This window comes from Agrilus planipennis, unplaced genomic scaffold, assembly GCF_000699045.2.
Source record: "Agrilus planipennis isolate EAB-ADULT unplaced genomic scaffold, Apla_2.0 scaffold76, whole genome shotgun sequence".
NCBI classification, from domain to species: Eukaryota; Metazoa; Arthropoda; class Insecta; order Coleoptera; family Buprestidae; genus Agrilus; species Agrilus planipennis.
The window spans coordinates 306,620-322,233 of NW_020442430.1; the positions used below are offsets into that span (position 1 = coordinate 306,620).

At 32.8% G+C, this 15,614-nt stretch overlaps 3 protein-coding genes across 3 annotated transcripts in view; all 3 read left to right on the forward strand.

Annotated features, from left to right (window-relative positions):
- The window catches only part of LOC108733258 (UDP-glucuronosyltransferase 2B14), a 7,667-nt gene extending 6,374 nt beyond the window's left edge, over window positions 1–1,293 (forward strand). The window contains exon 7 of the mRNA XM_025980290.1: window positions 890–1,293. Within this exon, the coding sequence (XP_025836075.1) occupies window position 890 (1 nt within the window). The 3' untranslated portion in view covers window positions 891–1,293. The remainder of the gene's footprint in view (window positions 1–889) is intronic.
- A 240-nt stretch (window positions 1,294–1,533) lies between these two features.
- Window positions 1,534–11,832, forward strand: LOC108733257. Its single transcript, XM_018464350.1, has 9 exons — window positions 1,534–1,963; window positions 6,939–7,048; window positions 7,922–8,033; window positions 8,183–8,310; window positions 8,378–8,583; window positions 8,706–8,862; window positions 8,934–9,072; window positions 9,718–9,964; window positions 11,366–11,832. The coding sequence occupies exons 1-9, from the start codon at window positions 1,897–1,899 to the stop codon at window positions 11,667–11,669; spliced, it is 1,470 nt and encodes a 489-aa protein (XP_018319852.1). The 5' UTR covers window positions 1,534–1,896; the 3' UTR covers window positions 11,670–11,832.
- Window positions 11,833–12,981: 1,149 nt separating this feature from the next.
- Window positions 12,982–15,608, forward strand: LOC108733234 (menin). Its single transcript, XM_018464322.2, has 4 exons — window positions 12,982–13,871; window positions 13,948–14,112; window positions 14,170–14,735; window positions 14,835–15,608. Exons 1-4 carry the CDS (start codon window positions 13,009–13,011, stop codon window positions 15,158–15,160), a joined length of 1,920 nt encoding a protein of 639 aa, XP_018319824.1. The 5' UTR covers window positions 12,982–13,008; the 3' UTR covers window positions 15,161–15,608.
- Window positions 15,609–15,614: the final 6 nt, after the last annotated feature.

Genomic DNA, 15,614 nt, shown 5'->3' on the forward strand with positions numbered 1-15,614 from the left:
TAATTATTTATTATCTAAAATTTATGGATACTATACATTGTGGAAATTTATGAAATCGTATTTAAAAAAGGAATGCAAAAATTAATTACTCTTGTTTTATAATAAATTACAAATACCAGAAAAAGGTAAACGTAAAATACGATCGAACTTTTATAACTCGAATTTTTTTTGTTTCTTTTTAATTTCTTTTTCTCAATCATTACCATGCGATTAGTAGGGTTTAAAGTTATTACCATTGAACTTAACATCAGTAATAACGTAGAATCGATGTTTTCGAAACGAAAATTCAAAAATTTGACGGTAAACCAGAAATTTTCCTTAACTCCACTTTTCAGTATCTCAAACATAATCGATTTGGCTGTATTTGAACCTCACCATGTGAGGATTGTTAAACTTACGTACTTAATTGTAATTTCCTAATTTTCTTCATTATTAACATTCCTGTTAACTTAAAAGTATTGCTCATAAAAATAAGTAGATACTTAATCCCTAGTTAATGTTAGGTATGTAAGTATTTAAAACATTAAGTGATTATTATTTACTCAACAATAAAAAATGTTGACTTAAGGCTTTATTTATTAAATAAAAGAAAAATAATAACGACCAAATAAATGTCTCTTAAAAAATCATTGACCTTAGGTAACTTGTACCTATGTACATTGAAGTTAATGAACTTTTGACCTTCTTTAGTCATGCATATGAAAAAGAAAATGAAAGTTCATTAGCAGGTTCACAAAATCTCGATAAAGAATAACTTCTTAATCGTAAGGCTACGACTACGTGGCATCGTATGCAGATTGGCAACGATTCCGTTCCGGTTTAATAAGATCGCCTTACCGTTTTTCATATCGCTTTCCAGTAAGTTATGACATATGTGTTTCTTTTACAGAGTTTATTTGAGCAATTTCGTAATAAAACAGTAGAAATGGTTTGAGTCTTGTTCTAAATGAAATGAAGCATGAGGCCGAAATTTACATAGCATCGATCCAACACCGGATGGAATAGAATCGCTATCGATCTACAAACGGAGACATGTAGTCCTAGCCTAAAACTATATGCGAATTAAAAAATAATCCAAGCATTCCTTCAATCGAAAATAGAAAAAGTAATAGAACATTACAAATAAAGACTAACTAAAAGGTAAACATCCACATGATCTATACCTATACGAGTTGTTTCCGATAGACATACACAAGTTTATTTATTGAAAAAATAATCTGAAATTAAAGCCTGCTCATATACAAAACTAACTTAGTCAGAAATTCTTTAAACTAAGAAATATTTTGTCTATTTTTTAGAAAAACATTATACTTATCGGATAATTACACAAAAAACATGAATATTTATTTATACTGCATTTAATAGGCATACAGAATAAAAATTAAAATCTTCATTTAAAAAATAAATGAAGTTGAATGAATCAACGAAATATCCTATTTATTAAACCAAGATTTTATAATGGAAACTCTCTGTTAAAGATATGTCAAAAAAAGAAATGAATCAGCTGAAAAGTTTCCAAAATTCTCCGATAACTTCTAACAGTTCAAGGTTTTATTTGCCCCTTCCTCTAAATGTCTGGTCACTTCTTGTCTTAAACCATTCTTGAACACTAAAATGAAGCCCCTGGGGCCTTAAGTTACCCATAATCGAACACATTTACAATGAGAAAGTGAACTAGCAAACACACGTAGCAATACAGTACCAAGAAAGGCCGTGGTATGTAAAATATCGTAAATATTTAATTTCACCTAAGGCTTCTGCCGAAGAAACTCAATCTGATCAGTGTTACAGTAGGAAGGACACATTAGCAGACCGTAGAAAGTGATTTTGTTATCAAATATACATTTTATTATATCAAGTGATTTTGTCATAAACTAGTGCCAGTCAAGTGTAGTGATGTCTTTTTTAAAGACAAATATCAATTTGCTAGTGACAGTTTTTTGTCTCATTCTTCTAGTCTTAGGTAAGCTGACCTTATTGTTAATAAATAGATACGGCGTCAAAAAAATTAGTATATACATAATTAATGCACTCGTATAAATAAATAAATAAGATCGATTATTGTCCTACAAGTAATATTAGACATCGTTTAATCGTTATCTGTAAGTAATCTGCATACATAAAAACGAACAACTTTCTTTATATGTAACTATTAAATTAAATACCTTGCAGAACTACGTAGTACGTCCTCATACCACCACGTGCATATGTTTGACACAACTTTCCCTTTTTCTCTGATCATTTATTAGGAATCAAGAACTTTCGATGAAAATAATATTTATCTGTTTAATATAATAATTGGTTTACGTTCAGTAAATCAGAAGAAATATTTGGTGAAAAGGCTAGCGTTACCTGAGCACATTTCTGTATCATCAAATTATAATTAAAAGAAGGATTGGGACCTAAAGACAATTTAAACCATTTTACATAAGCCTATTAGTACATTTATGCCTATGACTATTTCTTTAATGAAACTGCAAGGTTTTATAAAGAAATCAAGAAATAATATTTCATATTTTTGTCTTCTCAATATTTAATTCCATCTAATGAAAATGTACCGTTCCTTTTGAATTAAAACAAACAAAGTTTCTTATTATTTTATTGCATACCAATTTCTATTCCAAAACACTGTTTAATAGCTCTATCATAAGGGGTTTTATTATTTCCGCAATCTGAATATTTTTGGGCGTTTATTTATTACACTCAACTATTTAATTAATCTTTTACTTAAATTTTAAATTAAATCTATTAACTGTGTTTCTCTATAAGATTATATGGAATTGAGCAAACTGAAGTTTTAGTTTTTATTATACTTCATCTAAGAATTTAAAACTAAAGGATTATAAATGGTTTTAAAGTATTTGAAAGTACTACATTAGCTTCCTGTTAGTGGTCAGCGTGGATCTAGAAACTGAAAGCATAATCCAAAATGCCTTATAATGCTGGATCAGAATCTGGTTTCAGAATTGTCTCAACTTTGTAATATCAAATTCCAAAAAATTCAATTTTTATCCATTTGCCCCTTTTGTGAAATAAAAAGCCAAAATAACCGGGAGAGTGGTTATTTATATTTATATCTTCTATTTCTGAATTAGAATCTCGCTTCAGGGTTTCCCCAGCGTGTTCAGATTTTGATAAATCTTATTGTTAACTTAATAATGAAATTGGTTTCTAATTTACTTTGTTTGGTTTTGAAATTAAGGTCTGTTAGAGTTTGTTTGAGGTCACATTTGAATGTGCCATAGAAGAATTCATCGGAAATGATTACTTTCTTTTCTGATTATTTTTTCAGCTTTCGATGGTAGTGTCCTCGAAAAAGAATAACTTTGAAAGACGCAGAATGGAATCATATTTTCAACGCATATTTTTTAAAAGCGAACAAGATATACTAAAACACTGAAATTTTAATATATCCTTTCCTCAAATCCAAATAAGCCTCCTAATTAGCAACAGATTTTGGAGTCGATATATATTTTAAATCATGATTACCTGGGGCATCTAATTTAGCTACCCTCTTGTCTTTGTTCTTTTATTACTCGTAGTATTCCTCTCAAAAAGCCAAAAATTGTGTTTTTTAACTTTTGAGATTAAATATTTAAAAATCTTGATTTGCTAAGGCAATTCTGAGACCATATTTGGATTCCCTTTTCTTTTCAATGCTCGATTTTGTGTTTTTGTTGCATTCGTCTGAAGCCCTGAAATCTATCTTTTACAGATCAATATTCTTTTTATAAGTCATTATTTAGTATGTCAAAAATAGGTAAAATACTCGAATATGTTTTTTTTTATGTGAGCAAAATTTCAACATACTTTCATAGTTTTTTATTCTATGCAACTAAATTAGATAGCTAGCTATGTCTTGCATTAAAAATAACGTTAATAATATTTCTATTAACGAATTTATCAAACAACTTGAATTTAAATTTTTCCAATTAATGATTTTTATTCATATGTAATATTTCTAATTAGTGCCGCGTGAAGAACATTATTTTTATAATAAAACAAAATTTTAACGCCCCTAATGATACCCCAATAAGGCGAAATATACATACGACTTTTTATTTCATTTGTGCAGCAATTCAAATGCTTCGTAGTTTGATTTAATTTATATTAGTCAATTAAAAACCTTATTAAGCTCAATCAATACCTTAGAATGAAACGTTAAGGCAAGTACGTAGTAACCGGCTCGGAAACCAATTTAGTACTAAATTAAAGTGTTTATTAAAAATAAAATATTGCTAGTTGTAACGAAATTCTTTTAACGCTACGCATTTTTTATGATTAAAACACTGAATAAAGTACAGAACCGTTAAAAATTGAAGCGTATAGTAAATAGGAATATACAATTGTAGGTTTGTGTCTTGACCTAGTATTAATGTCTCTACTGCAGGAATGTGGCGAGTACCCGGTTTGGATCCGATACTTTTTAGGATCCGGGCGGGTACTGGATAATAACGCCGGGTAATTCTACTAGAGAAAAAAGAAAAAAGTTACACCAGCAATAATAATTTAATAAGTATAACAAAAAAACTACCTAGTGAAAATTAGTAATTATGATTTTATTGGGAGAGGTTGTTTGTTTAGCGAACGGTTAATTTAGAAATTCGAAAAATATTGTTAAAGGTTTATGTAAGGGTGCGAAACATGGACAGCGGGCGTGGCGGAAAAGAAAAGGTTAGAAGCGTTCGAAATGTGGTGTTACAGACGAATGATGAGGATATCATGGATAGAGAAGGTTAGAAATGAAGAGGTATTAGAAAGAATAGGAGAACAGAGGACTCTATGGAAGTCAATAATAAATAGACGAGATAGGTTGATAGGACACCTTCTCAGGCATAAAGGTTTAGTCAGAGACATATTGAAAACAGAAACGGAAGTTAGGAGGGGTAGAGGTAAACCTAGATTAGATTACTGTTCGCAAATAGTTAAGGATGTGGGTTGTTCTAGTTATAAGGAAATGCGAAGATTAGCTCAGGATAGGAAAAAGTGGAGGTGCGTGTCCAACCAGTCTTAGGACTGTTGACCTTATGATGATGATATGCGAAGATTAGCTCAGGATAGGAAAAAGTGGAGGTGCGTGTCCAACCAGTCTTAGGACTGTTAACCTTATAATGAGGTTGTTTGTTCTATTTATATTTTTATTGATTCCTATAGTAAATTATTTGTTACTTCGAAATAGTTCTTGTGTTTACTTTTTCTCGTGAACAAGAATACATCAGTATGGTCGAACTGTTTCTGTCACTTTTTAATATATCGAATTTTGAATAACGATAACTTATTATTAGTATGGTTTTGTCACCTTTCATAGGCTCATTTCATCGGTTCTAATCAACCCTCTGGGTGAAATCCGCCAATTAAGAAAGTTTTCATTGGATTAGTGTTTGAACAACTTTTTTAACGGTACCTAATTTGGTTTGGAACGAAGACATGAACCATCAACCCTAGTGGTTTTCCCGGGTACCCGATTATCCGGTATCCGGTCCATCTCTACTCTGTAGCGTATTTCTATATGATGCATTTTAACAAACGGTTTGAGAATAAATTAAAATCACTAAATCTTAAATATAATTTTTGTTCATTATAATATTATTTGTGGACAACTCTACCAAAAATTTGTTAGAAAAAACCCAAAAACTATCGAATCGGGCTCTGTTAAAGCGAACCTGTTCTGGTAATAACATGAAAACGCTACTTCTTAAGGAGACTGTATCTTCAATTGGATTGCCTGGTTCAAACCTTATCACGGAACCCTCGGAGGATATATCTTTAATTTATTTTGAGAGTAATTACATTTTAAGGACATAAAAAATTGTAGTAATCAAAATAAAGAATGAGAATTATACTTGCCCATCCCTGGCACATATTCTAAGAGCATACTGTACCTAAGTGTAAGTTTACTTTTTTCTCGTTTTTTTTTGCAACTCTTCACCCATTTCTGAAAACACCAGCCGCCACGTTAAAACTCATTTATTATCTAGAACAGTATATAACTAAATACCTTTGGCGTTTATTTAAATAATTTTGGAATCAGTATTCTCTCACTTTATTTAATTTACGATTAATTTAAGTTGGGATTTCCAAATGATTTTCCTGAATCAACCAAGTAAAAAAAATCACATATCACAATAATATTCGAAAATAAATATTACTGAACTTTTTTTATAATTAACGGGTTAAATCAAACAAATAAATAAATAAAGTAAAGCCACTATTATCCAATCTTCATAAGTTAGTAATATCCATTCAAGTAAAAAGTACATTACTGATTGAAGTAAACCACTATCTCCATGTTAATAACTAGACCAATAGGACTTACCCCAAATTTCAGTGGGCGAAACATGTGCCCGCGTTTTCCCAAGGTGTTGTGGTATTTGGGGTAGGTTCTCTTAGTTTAATTATTTACTTTACTACAGTCTCCTCTTCTATTTTTGCTATCTTCATGTGTTAAAAATAAATACTAACACAGAGGCGAATAAAATTAAAATTATCTCGGAAGAAACAGTTGTCTAAACAATATGTTAATATGTTTACGCGCTGATGACTTTCTATTTCAACCTCGATTTCTGTATATCTTTAATTCCTAAGCAATTTTCAAGGTTTACATACAACTAATAACTATAGCACTAATTCTAGTAAAAATATACAAATTGTTACATATAGAATAATTCAGTGTTAGCTACTAATTACAGGAATGAAATACTAAGACGTAAATAATGTAAAATTGCTTTGACGTCATCCACTTCCATTTATCACCAAATAAATTGCCTCTTCCATTTTTAAATGTACCATGGAATCTTGAAGCGAATATCATTTATTAGTCTTAAATTCAATATTCTAATAGAGAAAACAATTACCTACTATTTAGATTTTTCCATTTGATTTTAATTATCTATCTTCAAGTAATGCTGTTGTTACTTATAAACAATTACTTATTACAGATATTAGTGGTCAAAAAGATAAGTCAAAAGATGATGAAGAATTCCGATGTCCCGTGGAAATAGGAACAGGAAATTTTGCAGATCCCAAAACCTGCAGGAGATTTTATCAGGTAAAATGGTAACAGCGCAAACATCGAAATATGTAATTAATATACTCTAACTGTACTTAATGAATTGATAATTGTAAATTAATTTCCACAATGGTTATATATATTGACTTTACATGCGTTTCGCCACTTTGTTTGTCACTTCTTCAGCTCAGAAGTTGCAAATATGCAGTATGTTTATACATAAATGGTTTCAAAGTAGTAAAGGAGTAAATTAACAAACCAAAAGGATACTCACCCTAAATACCATAAAAGTTGGTCACCGTGGATATGTGTTTTACGTACTTCTAATGTGAGTATCATCTCACATTGACAATGTTCACATTAGAAGTGGTAAAACACGTGTCCGCAATGACAAAGTTTTATGGTAATTAGGGTTAGTCCCTCTTTAATATACTTAATAAAAAAAAATACAACGTGTAATAGGTAAACGTAAAATACGATCGAACTTTTATAACTCGAATTTTTTTGTTTCTTTTTAATTTCTTTTTCTCAATCATTACCATGCGATTAGTAGGGTTTAAAGTTATTACCATTGAACTTAACATCAGTAATAACGTAGAATCGATGTTTTCGAAACGAAAATTCAAAAATTTGACGGTAAACCAGAAATTTTCCTTAACNCGGAGTTGCCTGTAACGAACGTTGCATTGAAGCGCGCTCACGGCTCAAGCGATCCCCACTACGAAGTCGACTGCATGGACGAGTAGAGGGGGGACATCCGTTGCATGATTTCGTTACAAAGCAACTCGCATGAAACGAACTTACTTTACCGTGCGTAAAGAAGTTTCATTTCAAAAACGGTATAAATTTTGCGTTTTTGTTTAAACTGTCAATAAACACATTTTATTATTTATTTGACATAATTTCATTCAGTGTGTCGATGGATATCCGTATTTAAACAGGTGCCCTTCCGGTTTGTTTTTTGATGACATAAGCAAATTCTGTACCTTCAAGAACGAAGCAAGATGCGGTCCTATTGCTACAAGTAAGTTTTTGTTTTAGTAATTATTATATACGTATATTACATTATTGTCTGTTTGTGAAAACAACTTAAGAGTCCATTCTAACGATTGCAATTACGATTTATTTAGAATGCGGTTCCGTATGCAAAATGATTTCAATTCTTTTCTTTAGCACCTGCCCCAATTACCGAACCACCCACAGATTTAGCTGAAAAATGCCAACCAGATAAATGTCAGCTGCCGTACTGCTTCTGCTCTAAGGATGGTACAATCATTCCCGGAGGATTGGATCCAAAAGAGGTTTTGTTTGAAATGATGCTACCATACAGTTACTAATTTGTATAACATTACGTTTTTATGCTTTCAGACTCCACAAATAATTCTTCTTACTTTTGATGGTGCCATTAATCTTAATAACTACGAGCATTACAAAAAAGTGTTTTCTAAAGGTAGAAAAAATCCCAACGGTTGCGGAATCAAGGGCACCTTCTTTTTAGCCCACGAATATGGCAACTATCATATGGTTCAAGAATTAGCCAGTAAAGGTCACGAAATGGCAACTGAAACTATTTCGTAAGGATCTAAGCCACATTAACACATATATATTTATTACAGCTCAAGAATTTATCTATAAATAATTCATCAAAATTGAACCGACACTTTTTGTGCAAATTAACCAGATTATTTCTTTATAGATTGCAAAATGGTCTCGAAGACAAGGGGTACGAAGAATGGGTGGGTGAAATGATAGGAATGAGAGAAATACTAAGGCATTTCGCCAATGTTTCAAAAACTGAAGTGGTTGGGATGAGAGCCCCTTTCCTCAAACCTGGCAGAAATACGCAATATAAGGTAATATGAATTAACAGAAGTTAATTTTGGTAGTTCGAAAGTATATTGTAAACTAATTGTATTAATTGCAGGTTTTGGAAGATTTTGGATATATTTATGATAGTTCGCTGGGAGTACCGGCCGTCCCTATACCAGTATGGCCATATACTTTAGATTATAAAATTCCTCATGAATGTAAATCAGGAACATGCCCAACTAAATCCTTCCCAGGTCAGCATTTCTGTTAAAAAACAAAAAATTCATGATGGTTAATATTTTATCAAAATCACCATTTATGAATCGCGATTTCGATCTCGTCAAAACGTCATAGACAGTTTCGACAGATTACAGATCAACAGTACCTACCTGTTGTCTTTAGATAGCGTAATGAACGTTGCATTTTTTGGCATACAAAAATATCGAGACAGCAGGTATAGAATATAGAATACAGCGTGCTGACGAGATCCATTGAAATCGAAATCGCAATCCACATCTGACGGTTTCGACAGGATGTTGATCACCATGAACCTTTTGTTTTGATTGGTTACGATACGAAGTGTGTTAGTGGAATTCAAAGATGAGACCTAATGAGACCGAAATCGCAATCCACATCTGACGGTTTCCACAAAATATTGACTATCATGAACTTCTTGTTCCGTTTGGTTACGTATCTAACACGTATTGTCGAATATTTTTGGATCTCAGAAAATGTAGCAACTTTTAGCAGATGGCGTTCCCTACGCTGCTTGTAGTAATTCATTTCTGTTAAAATTTTACAATTCAAACTTGAATTCAGTCGTGTGTGCATTTGTAAATACCAGTTTACTTAATAATTTCATCACATGTAACTTTCTAAATAATTTGCGAATTTTTAAGGCGTTTGGGAAATACCTTTGAACGCTCACTACGTAGAAGGTTTTGAAGGAGGACACTGTCCTTATTTGGATCAATGTGTTCTCAACAATTTTGACGCCGACGATGTATTGCAATGGCTACAGGAAGACTTTAGCAGACACTACGATCAAAATAGGGCACCTTACATGATGGCTTTTCATACCAATTGGTTTTCTATTAAAGAATTAGAGAAAGGACTTCAGAAATTTTTGGATTGGGCAGCTGCATTGTAAGTGAATTGACCTCTTTTCTTTCTTTTAAACCATAAGACATGTTCCCATTTTGATTTCCCATTTAATCCTTCTCATTTTATTTTAATATACAGTGGATTTCATTTATTACAACCTTGGTTATAGCGACCATTGTGCTACGTCATAGATAAGTCCCTTGAAGTTAAAGCACACTTTAGTACAAAATTCATGTGACTTCGGATGTAACGCCGAGTTCGGGTGTAACGAATGTTTTTAATGAATCATTTGTAATAAATCCCTAGTAATCCTATGCAGCTATAGCAACCGGAGTCGGCCGCTAAAGACACAATGAGCTTTCTTATCCTTTGTTTACATTCACACAGATAGTCAACAAGTGTGGTGAGCTTTACCGCTGTTTCTGAGTAGCAACTGTGTTTAGTAAACTTTTGAATAAGTGCGACTTCCAGATGTACATTTACTGTTAAAAAAAGGCGAAAATTGTTTCAAAATTGAAAAACAGTGTGTGTATCTCCTTTAACTTTGCTTGTANTTAACGATAAAGCCGACAAAATTAAATTATTGTAGTCTGTGATGAATTGAAGGGTGACTAATCTATTTATTAATAAAATGGTAGGTAGAGTTAGAAGTACACAATGAGCTTTCTTATCCTTTGTTTACATTCACTCAGATAGTCAACAAGTGTGGTGAGCTTTACCGCTGTTTCTGAGTAGCAACTGTGTTTAGTAAACTTTTGAATAAGTGCGACTTCCAGATGTACATTTACTGTTAAAAAAAGGCGAAAATTGTTTCAAAATTGAAAAACAGTGTGTGTATCTCCTTTAACTTTGCTTGTAACGACTTCTGGATATAACGACGAAATTACAGTGATCTCTTCGTTGTCGTTATACTCGAAATTCACCCGAAATAATACCAATGTTCAGCGGTCGTGAAAATAGGAGCAGATGGGGGGAGGCGATTGTCTCGTCGAAATCATAGGGGGGGGGCACCACTCGCCACTACCCAGTTTTATAGTATGGTAAAATAGAACCGATATTTGAGCATCATGCCCGTAGTCTAGGATTAATTATCCTTCTTCAGCGAAAACACCGATGGAGTCGTTTATTCAATGTTTCGCCAACAGCTATAGTGGTATCATCAGGGAATATAGCGCGATCATAATCTCTTATACATAAGTTTATCTTAATACACTTTGCAATGTAATTAACTGAATAATTTTCATTTTTGTCGCATTTGCATTTCTCTTTTAGCTTATAACTGCAAGAAATTTACCGGGGGTGAATAAAAAAGGAAGATAACCATTAAAGTTTCCTCGCCCACCCCCCCTTAGTTTTGTATCAAGTATATTTTTTATTTATCATTAGAAATTACTATCCGTTCAGTACAATTTTTTATCTATAAATGTATGTATTTTATTTTAGACCAGATGTATGGTTTTTGACTGCTACCCAAACATTAACTTGGATGACCGATCCAAAACCGCTTAAGCAACTCAACAATTATGAGCCGTGGAGTTGTGCAAGTAAAAACACCTACCCTCCACCGCCATGTTCAAATCCAAATAAATGCGGTCTTGCATTTAAACCATCTGGTTCTAACATAACCGATGTCAGGTATATGACAACTTGTCAAGATTGCCCTAATAAATATCCATGGATAGGCGACTCAGAAGGTACAGGAATTCCAGGACGAGATAATTACATACCTGATAATGTAAAGAAATAAAATTTACAGTATTTTTAGGCACCTATCATTTTTATTCTGCATATTCAACATTATAATTGTGAACCAAAAATTAAATTTACTCGTTAGGTGAGCAAATTAGTGGTTTGATTGCAAACCATGTCAGTATAATTTTTTATAGTAATAAATTATTTTTACATACGTAGATTTACATTTTCATTTAAGCGTAAAATATTCTTTAGCATCATCTATGTGGTTCATCATCATGCAATAACTATTTTTATAAAATTTTCTTAGTTTTATTTCTTAAACTTAACGTTTGTTTTTTAATTGTAATAAAAATAATCACGATTTTTCTATATATCATTAAAGTTTTCATACACATAGACGACAATGATCATCGTTTAGATCGTTATTAAGGCCTAACGATCTCAATGATCACGACCATGAGTGTTCTTTCGCCATTGAGAAGTGGTAAAGCGGTGATTAAAGGGAGGAAGCTTCTACTTCTGCCTCATCATAAAGTAAGCAATAACCGCACATCATTTGCGCTAGTAACCTGATGTTTTTATAGCAATTCTCTTTCTGCCTCAACGTGTATAATCACGGAAATCAACTAGTGTAACCTACATGTAATAATCATAAAGGATGTATATTGCGGAGTATTTTTTTTATTAACAATGCATGAAAACGGATTTTTTCCAAAAACAGAATTATCTCTAATGGAATTCAAGTCTTAAAACATTCCCTGCGAATTTCGTTAAAATCCACCTTTCAAGAAATCAACTGCTTATATACGTATATACATGGTGATTTTTTTAAAGGGCCTATTAGACGTTTCACAATGCATAACCACAACCGAATAGTAAAATTTTTGCTTCCGGTATAATTAATCATGCTCTTTTTTATAATTATCGATGGTTTTATAATCTGAATAACATCCGGTATAATTGTGAGTGTAAAGATTTACTATTTGAGCTATAAATAGTCGAAATATGTCAATTGTTAGAAAATTATTTTTTTTTGTAATATGCAAGGTGAATCGAATTGTTTATTTATTATTATGTGTCAACAATAAAAGAATAAACGTCGCACTTTTTAGTTGAAGTTGAGAATTATTTATCTTCTAGCATTATGCAAATTATTTTTGACGTGTCTTTATTCCTCTACGTTATTTTGAATTTTTTATGGTGTTACATTCTTACGAACGCCCTGTATATGCAATTTAATCACCTTCGTTGTGTAGGGACTCTAACCACAACTTTTAATATATTGAGAGATTATCTATGTGAGAGATTTACAAACACTTCCAATTAAAAAGACGCGGCGACGCGTAACAAATTTTTGACATGAGACAGAAACTGTGAAAATGTAAGCAGATATGGCGGGTTTTCGAGGAATAGACAAAGCGTTTTTTCCCATAAAAAACGTGTCCTCTGTTATTGAAATTTTTAAGCATCAATTAGAAAAAGTCTCGGAACCAGATCTTGCTTTACTGTCAATAATTGTTGGTGCGGTTGAAAACTCATTGACTTGTAGCCGGCCAAATGCGCCACTGCAGCTATGTGAACCTATGGAGCCATCCAGTCTACCTACGCTAGAAATTCATACAGTAGAGTCCCTTTATAACAAGTTTCACGCAATTATTAAAAGTGCCGTCGATCCTGTAGTGAAAACATCCAGAGAGAAAGTGTATGCAACAAGAGAAATAGTGAAGAAAGTGTCAGATGTTGTTTGGAATACATTGTCAAGGAGTTATTATAAAGACAGGGCGCATTTGCAAAGCCTCTATAGCTACTTAACAGGCAATAAGCTTGATTGTTTTGGTGTAGCATTTGCAGTAGTTGCTGGTTGTCAAGTGCTGGGTTATTCCGATGTCCATCTTGCCTTATCTGAAGACCATGCTTGGGTTGTTTTTGGCCAGTATGGCACAGAAACCGCTGAAGTTACGTGGCACGGAAAGGGCAATGAAGATAAAAGAGGGCAAGAAATTGGAAAAGGTGTTTCTGCACGATCATGGTTATATGTAAACAATAAACCTGTAATTTGCACTAGAGCAATGGAAGTGGCTGCTCTTGTTTCTGCTATTAACCCGTCACTTAATACAGCTCATGATGCTTATGAGGTGGCACTTTTACAACAAGAATTGTTATGGTTATTGTATGATTTAGGCCACTTAGCAAAGTATCCGATGGCAATTGGAAATTTGGGAGATTTAGAGGAGATATCTGCAACAGCAGGAAGGTCAATATTTTTTGTTTTAGTTGCTACTATTTTGATGCATACAGTTAATCTGTATTTAAAAAAATTTATATTTCAGAATTCCCTGTGATGTTCTTTTTAAAGAAGCAATTGCATCAGCTCGACAAAATTATACTAATATGCATGTTTACCCATATACTTATCAAGGAGGATATTTCTACAGAAATAAAATGTATGAAGAGGCTTTTGAAAGCTGGGCCAATGCAAGTGATGTAATAAGAAAGTGAGTTAAATCCTTACAAAAATGTTTTAATTGCATTTCAATAATGGCATTTTTAAGGTACAACTATTCCCGAGATGATGAAGAGATATATAAAGAGTTTCTTGAAATAGCCAATGAACTCATTCCACATATTATGAAAGTAGAAAGTTCTGGTTTCAGTGCAAATTCAATTCTAAAGAAACCTCAATGCTTTGCACATCTTTTAAGGTTCTATGATGGTATTTGTCAATGGGAAGAAGGCAGTGCCACACCAGTTCTTCACATTGGTTGGGCAAAGCCTCTTGTCAATACAATATCAAAATTTGATGCAGATGTGCGTGCCAAAGTAAATATAATTTGTGAAACAGCTGAGGACAGGATTGAACAACAACATAATTTTAACAATCACTCAAACGGAAGTACAAATTGCTTAAATAACAATAATTACTGTGTACCTAAGAAGCAAGACTTGTCACCACCAGGCACCGACCTCATTAACGCCATAGAGTCTAAGGTTAATAGTGCAGAGGAAAGTCGAAATAGTCCTTGCTTGCATCCGAGCATTGAAGCCCTTACAGCAGCCTGTTCAGAAAAAATCCTGAACCCTGAATACCTCCTTCAAGGAGGAGGATCTCCTTTTGTTGGTATGTTAACTATATATCTTTTTTTTTTATATGCTCCATTTATTCCATTTATTTTTGTTATTTAAGAAATAATGAAAACCCACTTTATTACAAATTTAGGTTGTGATGAAACACCGCCAGTGCAGGACACTGGTAAAAAGAACTCAGATAAAGAACAATCGAGTCCGAGTACATCGAGGCAGACAGATGAAGACCAAAATAAGATAACGACGAGCGTTGTGACGTCTCCTACTGTAATTCTACACAGTCAAAAAATGAAAGGTTTAAAGGAACTACTTTTAGCCGAAAAGTTAAACACGCACGCAATTTCGTTACATTTAACGGCGCAATCGCAGGTTCAGGTGGGCAAAAAGACCCGGAACGATGGGGCAACGACCACTACCACCGATAATGGCATGAGGGCGAAAAGAACTCGCAGGGAATAAAAAAATTAAAAGTAAGAAAACGTACGAATTAATTGCATCTCGTACCTGTAGAATGTGGTCTTCGATTTCGCAGTAAGATCAGTCAAATTATTTCGAATCAATTCCTTCCCTTATACTTATACAATTTCTTACAGACATTCGTTTTGTGCTAATTTCATTGGCAGACCTATATACAAGGTACACAATTTTTGTGTACTTAAAAATCCAAAGTATTAATTTGAAGGTACAACCTCTGCCCTTTTGTTCCCTCGGCTCTCCTTTGAAACAAGTATTTCAAAATTTTGAGCAAAAATATTCACAGAATTTTGACTCTTTTATTCTTTATGCCTTAACAATTTTGTTTTTGATTAAATTTGTCTTTTGAAAAAGATATGACAAAAAGTATAAGTCTCTTTAGACTTCTAATTAGACAAAACTGTCGAATTTTTTTAATGCCACAGTTTTTGCATAAAGC